Genomic DNA, 16,619 nt, shown 5'->3' with positions numbered 1-16,619 from the left:
TAAGAGTTCAACTTCGTGAAAAACGTATAGAACTTATATTGCTACGAATATGTACGGTGGTAGATGTAGGTACTATAGACAAGCTAAACCCAGGTTCCTCAATGTTACACATTTTACTTTGACAAATCTCGATCAAGTTCAAATCTCGATCACAATCTAGGAAACAATTGAAACCATACCGAAACACTTGAACGCGGTAAACAACATGAAGTGTTTACTAGCATATTTAACGGCCCACGAGCCAGGCTCCTCACTTAGTCTGTCCTCAGACAAGGCACGATGAAAACGGTTACGGTTATACTGGTTGCCGTGGCAACGGCGGTTGCCGCGTCGGATGCTGATTGGCATGAGTCGGCCCTGATTTACCAGATATATCCTCGCAGTTTCAAAGACAGCGATGGAGATGGGATCGGGGATTTAAATGGTGAGTCCCAGTTTATGTTTTGATCTTTTATTAGACAGTAGCTTTAGTCACGCAGACAAAACGGTTACGGTTATACTGGTTGCCGTAAGTTTCGTTATGTATTGTGTATCTACACGCAACTATGGGAACAAATCCAATTGCCTAGGTGGCCTACCTAGGGGTTTATGGCGTTAGCCCGGATTGCTAAAGAAGCCGGTTCGAATCCGGCCTTCGCCACTGGTGGTGTCCGTCATTTTTCCTTTAATATATGACTTCGACATTCGATAACAATTATTTCATTTTTTTATTCTGTATCTAGTTAATGTTATGTTATGCCTATGAAAGAGTTGATTTGAGTTACTGTTACGATATGTCCCTTACATTTTTTATGTTTTCTTTCCACCAGGCATAACCTCCAAGCTGAACTACTTAGCCGACACCGGCGTGGACGCAATATGGCTGTCACCGATCTACAAGTCTCCTATGTATGACTTTGGGTATGACATCACCGACTACCGCGCCATCGCGCCAGAGTATGGTACCATGGAAGACTTTGATAACCTCATGGCTGAGGCTAAGAAGCTAGGCAAGTCTAGTCCCTAGAAGTACTTATATAGGTAGTTTTCTTCAGTCTGAGCACGGCTATATAGCACCCATGCTAGGTACCCATGTGGTAAACAAGCACATAACCCGCTCGTGATTAACAGTAGCTTATTGGTCCCGCTTAATATAAAAAAAGAAACTATCGACACGAGAAGAAGAAGAACAGCACCTAGCTTATGGACTCCTGCAACTCCAGAGGTGTTACAAGCGCGTTGAGCCAATGGTTTTAAATCCGATGTACCTACCATCGGGAAAGCCTCTGTAGGAATCTGTGTACAATTTCCCTTAATATTCGACGAAAGACTCCGACAAATTCGTACTTAGGTAGGTAGGTACAGTCAACCAACTGGAACCCTAGACCACTCTACAACCATGTCAAAATGACAAGCAGTAAGAGATTTCTTTTACAATCTGATTTATAACGTCACTATGACTACAGTGGCCTAGGGTTCCAATTGGTTGACTGTACCTATAAGGCAAGGCAAGTCGATACACTCTTGTCATTTTACATCTTCAAAGCCAAGGTTGCTATAATATAAAGGAACAGATAATAATCGCCAGTCAAGGTTAGAAAATGCCATCAAATAGTCCAGCGGGTAAAATAACCTCATTTTAAAGTGTCGCATCGTTAAGTTAAACAGCGTTTTCCGGTACATATCGTTTTGCTGAACAAACTTCTCTATTATAAAATTTGTAAATGTAGGCATTGTATAAACAAAGGGATATCATGTATTTTAGGGTTCCGTTCCAAAAAGGTATTTTTTGTAGCGCTTCGTTCCTTATCAACCACCATTACTTTTAGGTACCTACTCTAAAAATATTACCTATACTGAATTTCATCGTAACAAAATACTTAGTAAAGTAATTAAGTGTTTTGTTCTTGTCAGGTGGCGTATTAAATTGGCGTTCCAAAAAGGTATTTTTTGTAGCGCTTCGTTCCTTATCAACCACCATTACTTAGGTACCTACTCTAAAAATATTACCTATACTGAATTTCCTCGTAACAAAATACTTAGTAAAGTAATTAAGTGTTTTGTTCTTTTTTCGGTCAGGTGGCGTATTAAATTGCCCAATCATTTGCAAAAACCCCTTTTAATAAAATTGCCTACCATTAAATCTGACCTTTGACCTTTTCAGGCATAAAAGTAGTCCTAGACTATGTGCCGAACCACACAGGGAATGAGAGCGAATGGTTCGTCAAATCCTGCAAGCGAGAGGACGGGTATGACGATTACTACATCTGGGCTGATGGCAGACCGAACCCTGAGGATCCTGATCACCCGCTGCCTCCTAATAACTGGGTTTGTACTTCTTTTGTTATGTAGTTATTATAAAGAGTAGTCTTTGACTACCTGCTGAACCATACAGGGAATGAGAGCGAATGGTTCGTCAAATCCTGCAAGCGAGGCTATGACGATTACTACATCTGGGCTGATGGCAGGCCGAACCCTGAGGATTCTGATGACCCGCTGCCTCCTAATAACTAGGTTTGTACTTCTTTTGTTATGTAGTTATTATAAAAGTAGTCTTTGACTAGGTGTCGAACCACACAGGGAACACTGGAGAAATTTGCATTGTGAATTTAACAAGTTGGTTCGTTTATCCGTTTGAAATCAAACGTATGTTTAAAACAATATGTGTCAGTTGTTTTTATAAAATCGACTTGTTGATTCAAATATATTGGGATTCAAATGACAAGATTGTTTGAACCATCTGTAGGCGCTATTTTAACCAAAAAACTTGTTGAACGAACATGAAAACTGGTTGTATTTTCTCTCAGTGAATGAGAGCGAATGGTTCGTCAAATCCTGCATGCGAAAGGACGGTCATGACGATTACTACATCTGGCCTTTTAAATATGTAATTGACTTAAATAGTCCACGTGTTCAAAAATCTTCCCTTTGCAGCTACGGCACCTTACGTATATTTATTTATTTATTTATTTAAACTTTATTGCACAAATTATCAATAAAAAGTACAAATGGCGGACTTAACGCCTTAAGGCATTCTCTACCAGTCAACCATTGGGCAAAACAGAGATAGTTAGTTTGGTGCACAATATTACAGAGCCAGTATGAGATTGTAATGATTAAATACAAGTCGATACCTACTATTATAAAATAAACATACACAAATACAATAAATATGTATATGAGCAGCTCTGGCCTACTCTTACTTCTGTCACAAATGATTACATTACTCTATTTAATTCTACAGATCAGTGTGTTCCGCAAGAGCGCCTGGGAGTACAACGAAGATCGCCAGCAGTTCTACTTGCATCAGTTCGTGGTCGGCCAGCCTGATCTTAACTACCGCGACCACAAGGTCCGAGAGGAGATGAAGGTAGTTAAATACTCTAACAGATTGTTAGTAGGTAAACCCATAGAATTAGAGATATTAAGCTAGATTGAGTAGAGATTGAGTAGTAGCTAGACTAGAGTGAGAGGGCATTGTTTGGGCTGGTGTCCCTCTCGCACTTATCTACTGACAATGTCAACATTATTCAAAGATTTTTATTTGTTTGTTCAGTGACGTGATCACTGTCATAAATTGGGGATACCAGTCAATATTCAAAGTCACTACTAGTTACTACTAATTTTCTAATACCCAATTGAAGGTTTTTTTTAATTAAGCAAATCTTTGATTTATTGGCATCAAAATAATTACATTGTAATTATTTGCCAATTCCTTAAAATATATCGAAACCCCAGTCTAAATATAACACTAAAATAATATAAGAAGTTATAAAGTCAGGTAATATACAGATAAAATACTACTACTATGGTAACCTCATTAACACTGGCCACACGTGCGAGAGAGACACCAGCCCAAACAATACCCTCTCATGTGGACCGTTTTCGCTAGTCTGATACGATCGCCTTTCTGTCTCAGTGTTAAGGTTTTTCGCATGGCAAAAATTGTGATTTCGCTGTCCCCTGTAAAGGTCTTTGGGTAAACCTTTTTATGGGTTCTTATGCTGGTCAGATCTGGCGGAGGCGCCTGTTTGTTTAGATAAGACTCACTAAAGTGTCTCGTGAATCTGCAACAATAAATAAATATTACAGGACATTCTTACACAGATTGACTGAGTCCCACGGTAAGCTCAAGAAGGCTTGTGTTTATAGGTACTCAGACAACGATATATATAATATACAAATACTTTATACATAGAAAACACCCATGACTCAGGAACAAATATCTGTGCTCATCACACAAATAAATGCCCTTACCGGGATTCGAACCCGGGACCGCGGCGTAGCAGGCAGGGTCACTACGCGCTAGGCCAGACCGGTCGTCAAAGACAAACTTTATAGATGATGTCTCCGGAACGTATACGAGTATCAGTGCTCATCACACAAATAAATTCCCTTACTGGGATTCGAACCCAGGACCGCGGCTTAGTGGGTAGGATCACTACGCGTTAGGACAATATTTGACAAGTTTCCTTCATATTATCTTCTTACCTAATGATATTGTGTACAGGATGTGCTTCGCTTCTGGCTCGACAAGGGCGTCTCCGGGTTCCGTGTGGACGCTGTGAACATGATGTATGAAGTAGACCCGGCTAATTTCGGCGGACAGTACCCTGACGAACCTCTTTCAGGTGAGGTAATGAAAATGAAAATGAAAATGAAATGAATGAAAATGAAATATTTATTTTTCAAGTAGGCATATTACAATGCGCATATGAACGTCAAATAAAGCTACGCCGGCTCTAACCCTACGCCTCAGCCTCGAGAAGATTTCAGTCCCCCCTCAGTTGGGAGGGGGGTATCCACTATGGGACCGGCAAGAAACTCGGCGGGCAACTTCTTTTCAAAACATTACATCTTATAATTAACATGCATTAAATAACAACATACAATTTAACATGCAAAAGTATTCATCAAAGAATATGAACAGACTAGGTACTCTATGGAAATCAATTTCAATAAATTATATTATTGCTTAATAATACGTCGTTCTTCTTCAGAGAAAACATATCAAATTGTCATAGAAGAAAAAGATAATATGAATCTCAATATCATTAAATATGTAATTTACCTACACAACATAAAATATAAAATATTTGATGTGCTTTCTTATCTGAACTGTGTCCTCTATACATAATACAATTATTTTAATTGCTATTCGTTTTTTGTAGTTTCTGGTTCGGGCCATGCATGTTTGTCTGTCAAATAGTCCTCGACTCTGTAATAAGCCTTTAACATCAATGATTTTTTTAAGTAGTTCTTAAGAGCTGGGAGGGGTAATCTCAAAGCAGTGTCAGGTAACTTATTATAAAAATGAATGCATTGCCCAACAAATGACTTCTGTACTTTACGGACACGAAACTTCTTTATGGCAAGCTTATTTTTGTTTCTAGTGTTATAATTATGGATATCAGAATTCTTAGTGAAACAGTCTAAATTCTTAACAACATAAATTATACTATCATAAATGTATTGGGAAGCTACAGTTAAGATATTAATTTCTTTGAAGAGTTCTCTTACTGATTCACGTGTTCCTAAGTTGTAAATAGAACGAATGGCTCTCTTTTGTAATACAAAGATAGTCTGTATGTCAGCTGCTTTGCCCCAAACCAGAATACCGTATGACATTACACTGTGAAAATAACTATGATACACTAGGCGAGCTGTCTCAACATTAGTCAGTTGCCTGATTCTCCTAACGGCGTATGCGGCTGAACTTAATTTGCTTGCTAGTTTCTTTATATGAGGACTCCATTGTAGATTTTTGTCCAATGTTAAACCAAGAAACAGTGTTGTATCTACCATCTCTAAGCATTCATCATTCAAAAGTATTTTTGTATCGATTGGTTTAACATTCGGCAGAGAAAATCGAATACATTTGGTTTTCTTAGAATTAAGAAGTAAATTGTTGACAGTAAACCACTGCAGTACATCAGCTAACGTGCTATTAATTACATTGTAATCCGTAGATTTTCGGTCAACATTAAAAAGCAGTGATGTATCATCAGCAAAAAGTACTATTTCACAAAAGTTTTTCACTATACATGGCAAATCATTTATATAAACCAAAAACAGGAATGGACCTAAAATTGAGCCTTGTGGCACTCCTAATTGGACTACAGTCCCGCTAGAGCGAGTTTTGTTAACAACTACTGTTTGTGTTCTATTGCTAAGGTAAGAAGACATAAAGTTTAGGGCATTTATAGACAAACCATAATGTTCTAATTTCAAAATGAGCGTTCCATGATCCACACAATCAAAGGCTTTTGAAAGATCACAAAATATGCCAATTGCATCACAAGAATTTTCCCAAAAATTATATATATGTTTAATGAGTACCGAAGCAGCATCGGTCGTGGAACGGCCCCTTGTGAAACCGAACTGTTTGCTTGTAAGTAATCTATGTCTGTTGAAGTGTCCCAGTAGATCATTTAACATTAGCTTCTCAAAGACTTTACTTAGTACAGGAAGTATTGATATGGGACGGAAATTGGTTATATCACTCGAATCACCCGATTTAAAAGCGGTATGACTTTGCTACATTTCATAAGATCTGGAAAGGTGCCTTGTGAAATTGAAATATTATATATTACGGCCAAGTAAGGTGCTATTATATCTATGACATGACTAATTACTTTAACTGATGTTCCCCATAAGTCTTCCGTTTTCTTTAAATTGAGTGACTTGAATGTTTTAACAATATTTACAGAGTCTACTTGACTAAATTCAAATGAATTATTACATTTCTTAACATTAGCACAAAGTAATGAATGGGCTTGAGCCGCAGAAGAATGTAAACATTTTGTGGTGTTAACGGCTATATTTGAGAAATAATCTTCGAATGCCGAGGCAACATCGCTGTTCGACACTATTTGTTGATTATCTGATACAATGTTGACTTGACAATCGCGTGATTTACATTTACCAGCTTCTTTATTTATAATACTCCAAGTTGTTTTCACTTTGTTGTCCGACACTTTCAATTTAGAACTAATAAAGTTTTTCTTGGCAGTTAAACACACTTTCTTGAAGATTCTTGAGTAGTTTCTTACATAGTCCAGGAATTCTGAATTCTTGTTCAGCTCTCTCTCACCATAAAGTTCATAAAGTCTTTTTCTACTTTTGTGAATACCTACAGTAGCCCATTCACTAAACTTTGTTTTAACTTTTGACCCACTAATAGATTTCTCTTTGAAATTGTTATTAAATTGATTAAGAATTACATTGAAAACATCTTGATACAAATGATTACAGTCATAATGCGAAAATGGTATTATAGACAAACTATGTAGAATTTCATTTTTGAATGATTCCAAGCGAGATCCAGTAATGGGTCTATATGTTATTGTTTGTGGAGTATCATGAATAACGTTTAAGAAAGCTGCCCTTTGGCCGCTGTGATCGGAATGAAAACAGTTAAATAATTTCTTATCTATACATTCACAGTTACAAAAAATATTATCTAGGCATGTTGCACTAGTCACACCTACCCGGGTAGGTTCAAGAAATAAATTAAATAAATTAAATGATTTAAACAAACAGAACATTTTAACAGTATTACTAGATGACTCGAGCAAGTTAACATTAAAATCTCCACATACAATAACATGTTTTTGGCCCTTGCATACTAAATTCAGAACATTTTCCATTGTAGATTCAAATATGCTGAAGTCAGCTGATGGTGGTCTATAAACACATACAATAATATATCTGTCTAATTCAACACATGAAATTTCTATAGTTCTTTCTATGGAATATTTTACAACATCTTTGCGCTCTTTACACTTCATACAATTTTTAACAATAATAAGGGAGCCACCATGAGCAGCAGATTTTCTGGCAAAAAAACTAGCTAATTTAAAATTAACATAATCAAATATCAACTGTTCTTGTTTCAACCAATGTTCAGTAATACACATAACTTCAATATAAAATACAGCAATATGCTTTGAAAATTCTGTCTGGGTATCTTTGACTAACAGAGAGAGACAGTAACTCATATTATTTAAGTAAGCTAGGCACAAACAGCATCGGCGGCGGCGAAAATGAGGGTAAGGACATTAACTATTCGTCCCTTTTTTTGGCTGAGATAAAAAGGGTGCTTCGTAACTTTCAATAGGTATTTACATAGGTATCGGTGTTAGTTCTGTTTAGTTTTGTATAAAAATTTTCTTATGAGTCTTATGACATACAACTTACATTAGAGTAATCAAAGAATTTTTCTTCTAATTTACAGGCGACCCTAACTCCGGTCAGACGACTACGGTTACCTAAACCACATCTACACACAGAACCAAGATGAAACGTATTCTGTAGTGTACGACTGGCGTGACGTACTCAACGAGTACTTCTACAATGATGGCGAGTACAAGATTATGATGACCGAGGCGTACGCAGACCTGAACCTGATGCTGAGGTAACACTGTTTATGTAGTCGTAACTGTTATATATCGTAGAGCGAAGTTTAAATTACTGCATTAGTATTACTCATGATCACATTGCAATACTCTAGCAGTTTAATGTGATTTTATAGTTCAGTGTACGTAGTCGAATGCCCAAACGCTTCACGATTCGATCACGCTTCGTTCACGATTCGATCACGCTTCGTTCACGATTCGCTCACGACTCTTGAGTGTTTCGTGAAGCGTTTGTGCATTCGGCTACCCACACAGGTAGCTAATAAGTTTTATATATTGTCTATATTTATAGGTATTACGGCGACGGCAAGAGAAACGGTTCTATCCCCTTCAACTTCAGTTTCCTGGGCGATGTCAAGAATACTTCTAACGCTAAGGACATTAAAGTGGTCATTGATAAATGGATGACATACATGCCGGCGGGACAGCCTGCTAACTGGGTGGTAAGTATTTCTATACAATTTAATGCGAATGCCTTTTGGGGAAATGGGATCAGCTAGAACCCATCACAAACTACTAAGAAGATACGAGCCCATAGACATATAGTCTAGCAGGACTACTAAGACCCTTGGGCTGAAGCACTTTTTAGGGTTCCGTAGTCAACTAGGAACCCTTATAGTTTCGCCATGTCTGTCTGTCCGTCCGTCCGCGGATAATCTCAGTAACCGTTAACACTAGAAAGCTGAAATTTGGTACCAATATGTATAAAGGTTGAACACGCCAAAAGTGGGGCACACATAAATGTTTATTATAAAAAATGTATAATAAATAAATAAAAGTTGTGTGATTTAACTATGAGCAAATTTAATGTATTTTAAATGCAAATCATAATTAGTCAAGGTTTCTTGACGAATAAGCCATGGACCGTACTTTTCGTCGAACACGACTCATATGAGTCTGCACCATCACGTCAGGATACCTCTTTGTCGCCAGGTCCACAGTTTTCGCAGCTCCGCCACGGAATTAACCTCCCCGCCTCTCATTTTAAGAAATCCTTTCATTATACTCCAATACTCCTTGATGGGCCGGAGTTCTAGACAATTTAGTGTATAGCTATATTTCTGTACCACGGCTACTCCATTTGCTTTGTACCACTCCATGATAGGTTTTGCGTAGTAATACCTGGCAAGGTCTGGCCAAAATAAAGGTCGGGAGTGGTGTTTCTTAAAAAACGGAAGCAACCGCTCTTGTAAGCACTCTTTTTGATAGATGCTGCCGTTTATTGTTCCGGTAGTGACAAAAGAGCTGCTTCTTTTCCCGCAACTGCAAATTGCCTGCTAAACTAGGTTTTTTTTTGGAAACTTAAATCTTTTTTAGGGTTCCGTAGTCAACTAGGAACCCTTATAGTTTCGCCATGTCTGTCTGTCCGTCCGTCCGTCCGTCCGTCCGTCCGCGGATAATCTCAGTAACCGTTAGCACTAGAAAGCTGAAATTTGGTACCAATATGTATATCAATCACGCCAACAAAGTGCAAAAATAAAAAATGGAAAAAAATGTTTTATTAGGGTACTCCCCCTACATGTAAAGTGGGGGCTGATATTTTTTTTTCATTCCAACCCCTACGTGTGATATATTGTTGGATAGGTATTTAAAAATTAATAAGGGTTTACTAAGATCGTTTTTGGATAATATTAATATTTTCGGAAATAATCGCTCCTAAAGGAAAAAAAAGTGCGTCCCCCCCCTCTAACTTTTGAACCACATGATTAAAAAATATGAAAAAAATCACAAAAGTATAACTTTATAAAGAATTTCTAGAAAAATTGTTTTGAACTTGATAGATTTAGTAGTTTTTGAGAAAAATACGGAAAACTACGGAACCCTACACTGAGCGTGGCCCGACACGCTCTTGGCCGGTTTTTTATTTATCAGGCTTTGGGAGCCTCTGTGCTATTTTTACTAGTATAAAACTCTTGGCCAAGGATTTGTTAGAATTCGGATTTTATGTAAGTTTCGCCGTCCACCAGAACGCAGTCAAATTTTGTTAGTAAATTTTCGTATATTTTCTCGATCGAGTTTTTGCTATTGAATTCTGTCTTGCATTCCGATCTGGTGCCGTTTTGTGCTTTAAAATTTCTTAGCCCTGCTCTACGTTTCACCTTTTGAACATACGATTGGGACATCTTCACTTATTAGCCACGTCACGAGGTGATATCATACAATTTGAAGCAAATATCCTTAAGATGCGTTCCTCCTTTTTTTTATCCTTTATACCCTGCAATCCACCATTTCCTGGCTTTCGTTCTAAAGTTAAGCGTTCCCAAAACCTCTTCAATACGGAACAAACAGTGGATTGTGGAAATTTTAATTTTTTACCCACATCCCTGTAGCTGAGCGTTGGATTTTGCGTGTTTTCGTGCCAAATAAGTTCGCATTGTTTCAGTTGCCTGTTCGATATCGCTACATATATAATTTTTTCACAAAAGTTACTGATATATTTAAAAACTATGCTTTTTTACAATTTATATGGCATCAAAACATTTCCTATACCTTTAATTTTAACGAAGCAGTAAATGAATTTATATGCCTCAATTTTGGCGTGTTCAACCTTTATCAATCCCGCCAACAAAGTGCAAAAATAAAAAATGGAAAAAAATGTTTTATTAGGGTACCCCCCCTACATGTACAGTGGGGGCTAATATTTTTTTTCATTCCAACCCCAACATGTGATATATTGTTGTATAGGTATTTAAAAATGAATAAGGGTTTACTAAGATCGTTTTTTGATAATATTAATATTTTCGGAAATAATCGCTCCTAAAGGAAAAAAAAGGGGGGGCCCTCTAACTTTTGAACCATATGTTTAAAAAATATGAAAAAAATCACAAAAGTAGAACTTTATAAAAACTTTCTAGGAAAATTGTTTTGAACTTGATAGGTTCATTAGTTTATGAGAAAAATACGGAAAACTACGGAACCCTACACTGAGCGTGGCCCGACACGCTCTTGGCCGGTTTTTTAAATTATTATAAATGGGCTTAGGTACTTGACGCCGATGAGTGATTCCACTCCTTGGCAGTGAGTATAAGCAAAGTGGTTCTCGCGAATTGGTGGAACATCTACCAAGTGACAAGGTTGTCAAGGTTAGTGCCTTGCGGTCGGAAACTCTCCTTCTTGTGCCCATTTGTTTTATCGTTGGAACCCATTGTTTAACTGTGCTCCGAAGAATTATTTGCCATGATGCCAACGACTTTGTCTCATCTAAGTATTCAAATTGTGTAGAAAACCTTTTAGTTCTTAAGAAAATGAATTGTTCTTTCAGAATGGGAATCACGACCAGAGCCGTGTAGCCAACCGTCAGGGCATAGATCGCATCGACGCTATGAACCTGCTCGCGCTGATCCTGCCGGGAGTCACACTCACCTACCAGGTACGAAAACACTTAAATATTCATGAAATCACACATTCAAAAAGAGTAAAAATGGAACAATTTTTTTTATCATAGCAACACTTCCTTTTTTCATACAACAGTGACTCAATAGTTGGCACATGCAAAACGAAACGGTTTACATCTTAGATGGTGCCTCTATTATTTTCAACCCTTTTTTGCCAGGCTGCCATTGTTTCAAACGCTCAGAATGTATGAGGAAACTTAATCTGTCAATAACTGGGTAACCGTGCAACTTTTACTGGGGTCATGATACTTCCCGTAGGTATCCCTTTGACATTTATTCATGGGACACCCTGTATACTTATAATTAAGTGAAAACTGCGTTTACAATGTTTTTGCACTACATCACGCATCCGTATATTCCGTATTCCTTAGCTTGGCTCATTTTCGTTGAGCAACTTTCTACCTTCTAATTTTAAAAGTATTCATAAATCTAGGGCGAAGAACTTGGTATGACCGATGGCTACATATCATGGGAGGACACAGTCGACCCGCAGGCCTGCAACACCGAAGACCCCGTCAACTATGCCAGCCACTCTCGGGACCCCAACCGAACCCCGTACCACTGGAACGGAAGAAGGAATGCAGGGTTCTCCGACACTCATGGCAAGACTTGGTTGCCTATCGCTGGCAACTATAGAGAAGTTAATTTGGAGAGAGAGATGAGAGCACCAAAGAGCCATTATAAGGTAAGAATGCTTATTTTTAGTCAACACTTTCAATTGCACGTGTGGTGACGGGTTAAGAATTTCACCACCCCCTTTCTTCCTGTGGGATATGGGTTAAATTGTGGCGTAGGCGAGAGGCTGGCAACCTATCACTGCAATGTCACAGTTTCGTTTTCTTTCAACCCCTTATTTTGCCAAGAGTGGCACTGAAACTTGAGTAGTTTTATATGCTCTGCCTACCCCTTCATGGGAAACAGGCGTGATTGTATGTATGTACATTCAATTGCATAACTGTGTGACAATAGTCCTAAGCAGCGGTCTGGATACTTACTCAAGTCCGAATAATATAAATAACCTCTCGTTTGACAGTTCTACAAGGACGTGGTAGCTCTGAAGAAGACCCCAGCGGTGCGCTCAGGAGACCTCGAGACTCGTGCGCTCAACGAAGACGTGCTGGTTGTTGCCAGGTAATTCTTATTCAATTTGCACCTTGTAATTAACACAAATGAGGTATTTAAAGAGGGATTCTTTAAAATATATAAGAACCTCTAAATTCCAGAACAGGATAAGACATCAGAAGCACGTAGTTTTTTCTATATGTGCATCGCATGGGATAAGCGAGTTTGACTTATAAATATAACATTATCTGGGTAAAGGGACAATAAGTGTCGATGGCGCTTAAGTCCCGCGGCGTCGTATTTGTACACGAACATCGCTCATAACGCCGTAAGCGCCATCGACAATAAGGTCCCTTTACTCAGATAATGTCACAAACAAAGACATATATAACTCCGTATAGACGGATAAGATCTAAGAAAAAAACGTACCTCAAAGCCATAGAGAAAAAGGTACGGTGGCCTAGATGGCGTGACACCTTTGGGGAACGCTCGGCTAGATGGCGCTAATATTAATATTTGACATTTGAACACATATCAAGCTAACAAGCTTGTGTTGAGAGATGGCAGTCTATGCACTGTGATTACACATTTTACTTTGATAGTAACTCTCTATAATACTATCTCCTCTTTGGTCACAAATAAACTTATTGCATGTTCTGTGTCTTGTCTAACCGAGTTTTCTAATCTTACTTTTCTTTCAGACTGAAGCCAGGCTCCCGTGCAGTAGTCGGTGTGGTGAACCTGTCTGATGAGGAGCAAGATGTGGACCTTTCATCTATCAGACTGCTGCCGTCACTGCTGGAGGTCAAGGCTTCAGGAGTGAACAGCAAGCTGCAGAAAGGGTATGGTTCTTGCTTTAAATAAGATTTTGTCTAAAGAATAGGTTAGCCAAGCTTTTGTTTTAAGATTAGGCTTACATGTCACAAAAATGTCATTGCAACCCATGGCAGTTTTTTGTTTTAAATTATAAATGGGCTTACTCATGGACACAGACTAGCTGAAGCGAAGATGTGGCCTACAATGAAGCAAGCTCGCCCATGTTTTGAGTCAGAAATTGTCAACATACTAAAATGCTCTTCATAAATGATATATCAGCAATTCCCGTCAACTTTGTACAATGCCACGTCAGCAAATTTTAATTGATCCTATTTTGTTACCAACATTTAGTAATATAATTCGACTTTCGTAAGATATATACAGGATAATTGTTATAATTAAGAAAATATAGATACTAGAGAACCTTAATGACGAAATAAAACTTAATAAAATCTCAATTCATCAACAAAATCTTGGTAACAAAATAGGAATTAATAAAAACAAATTTAACTTTTCCCTTAATTTTTGTACAAACTTTTCGAGAACTGCTGATATTTACCAATTTAACATTATTATTTATTCAAAGTTGGCTAATTAATAACACAACATGTAATATTAAGTAATAGATGTAAATGTACAAATTTCAATTTTAACTTTGTGTTGTATGTTTCACAGACAAAAGGTGATCAAATCAAGATTCACAGTGTCCCCTCACAGTGCCATAGCTCTCCAGTCTCTCATCTGGGTACCACACATCCTTGTATAAACAATCAACTACTATTTCCAATTTCCGTAAAATGTGAGACAATAATTTTAGAAACCAAAATTATGTTCAGAATTGTGATAGTATGGTATTAAAATTATAGCAAATAGTTTGTAGTTTGATTTAATTTAATCCTTAATTAGTTTTAACAATTACTTAATCCTATTTTTACTTTCCTCGTAAGGTACAGTTTACATTAGTTATCATTGGTATTAGAAATCCATAGCACCCTCTAAGAAACACAAACAGTCTACCATATTTATAACATAGTCTAAGTCCTTCTTATTAATTATCTTTTTCTTCTTAGTTGATGTGTTGTATGTTTCTTTGACTATTGTTTCTAGAAATAATTCCTGTAACAAAAGAAAACATTTTCAAAAAACATGATAGGTATCAAAATTAACACCTTTGCTGCAGCAATTAGCTTAACTTGCAATTATCCATACTTTGTAAGAGGTTTTTGGTCCCCCTACCGCATTGAATGTGTTAACAAAAAGTGCTGTTGGAAAAGGTAGCCACAGGTCATTGACACAGACACTGTTAGCTAGCTTTGCTGCCCGATGATGTGGCAAAAAAACACTTAAAATAAGGAAAACCCTGCAGTGCTGCCCCAGAAGCAGCCAACCACACCAGGTCATGGCCCAGTTGGCCATAGGGTAAATACCCCTGGTAGTAATGCCTTGTTTACTTGTATCAACACCTTACACAGATCAACAATAGCTTGTCAAGAAGTTCTATGTTTCACAGCCACCTTTCACTAATTTAGCCAAGACAAACTTGTGTCTACGATTTAGTATGCTGTAAAATATGTAATTTTCCATAGACAAAGTAGGCTAGATTATATCCCGATAGATATATGTATCTAAAAAAATAAACAATCTCTTACCGTTGCTTTCGTAACTAAGAACGCAGCATCAGCACTGATGACGCTCACGTCAGGGTCTTGCTTCATAATATTCTTAATCCTCGCTATAGGTAATCTCGTAGCCTTCACCACCTCGCTCTTTGCACTCTGAGGCTTTTTTTCTACATGTTCTTCAGATCTGACTAGCTCGGATTCTTGAAGAATCTCACTTTCGATGGGTTCGGAGTTTATTTCAGTATCGATGTATTGTTCAGTGTCCGCATACTGTTCTGTGTCGTCGATAACGTCTGATATGTCGATATCCGTATAATGCTCGCTTTCGGTCATTGTTATTTATAAATTTACACGAATAATTGTAATAAATTTACAGTAAAAACACAAGAAAACAATAACCGCGCGCTATTATACACCAGAGCCAGGGCTTTGACAGTTTTGACACTGACAGCTGACATTGACAGCTACGTACTTGCCTATGGTAAATAATTAAATTTTGAAGTTGGCAACATTCACTTAACTTGTGCTTGCACACAAAGCATGTATAGTCTGTCAAACCCAAGCCGTTTCCATCAGCAGAAAAAAGCGACTATCTTCAATTGTTACAAAATTTGTGTGTAGGTATAGAGCCAGAAAAGGGACGTCAGTTCATTGGTCGATGGTTTCTCAATATGCTTCCCCAATTAGTTGTTTGTTACGTTGTTTTAACTTATCTCTGGGTTTACTATTCTCGGTCATCGCCACTTTAAAATGAAACTAATTACAAATATGCGCCCGAAAGAGACACCAATATTGCTACCTATTAGTTTTTGGGCAACGAATACGGAACTTTATAGTACAGTAACTTTGTCGCCTGAAAATATGAAACAGTATGCGTCAAATCCGATAGTTCTGATTTTGTGCACACTTGTTTTCGATTTTTGACAAAGTTGCGTTCGGCACTCGAGGTTACAAACTTGGATTATTCATTAGGCCAACATCGCAAATCTGCAAAAAATTTGAACTACCGGATTTGACGCATACTACAGATGTATAAAGTTACTAGATGTCAACCAAATTATCGAACTTTTCCAGCATAACTAACTTTACTTTTAAGATAATGATATCCAGATAAGGTGAAGCCCGCGATTTTTCAAATTTGCAGAACCCACATGATGATAGTTTTGTAATATCGTAAAACATGGAAAATATAGACGTTTAAGCCAATTTAGACACTAAAAAAGGCACTAAAATACACTAAATTTAAGGCTCATCGGCCACTAATTTTCATAAAACGCGTGCCTTTCTAAACGACGTTGGCGGAATCATCAACGAACCATAACACTTAA

At 37.7% G+C, this 16,619-nt stretch overlaps 1 protein-coding gene and 1 pseudogene across 1 annotated transcript; one reads left to right on the top strand and one right to left on the bottom strand.

Annotated features, from left to right (window-relative positions):
* The first annotated feature begins 263 nt into the window (after nucleotides 1–263).
* Nucleotides 264–14,541, top strand: LOC125226257 (annotated as a pseudogene).
* On the bottom strand, nucleotides 14,540–15,718 carry LOC125226268 (DNA polymerase epsilon subunit 4). The gene is made up of 2 exons (XM_048130198.1): nucleotides 15,319–15,718; nucleotides 14,540–14,785 (listed from the first exon to the last, which is right to left on the bottom strand). Exons 1-2 carry the CDS (start codon nucleotides 15,622–15,624, stop codon nucleotides 14,645–14,647), a joined length of 447 nt encoding a protein of 148 aa, XP_047986155.1. The 5' UTR covers nucleotides 15,625–15,718; the 3' UTR covers nucleotides 14,540–14,644.
* Nucleotides 15,719–16,619: the final 901 nt, after the last annotated feature.

The sequence above is a fragment of the Leguminivora glycinivorella genome, chromosome 5, assembly GCF_023078275.1.
Source record: "Leguminivora glycinivorella isolate SPB_JAAS2020 chromosome 5, LegGlyc_1.1, whole genome shotgun sequence".
Lineage (NCBI taxonomy): Eukaryota > Metazoa > Arthropoda > Insecta > Lepidoptera > Tortricidae > Leguminivora > Leguminivora glycinivorella.
Note: the sequence above shows the minus strand (reverse complement) of the source record. Positions and strands in the feature narration are given on the sequence as shown.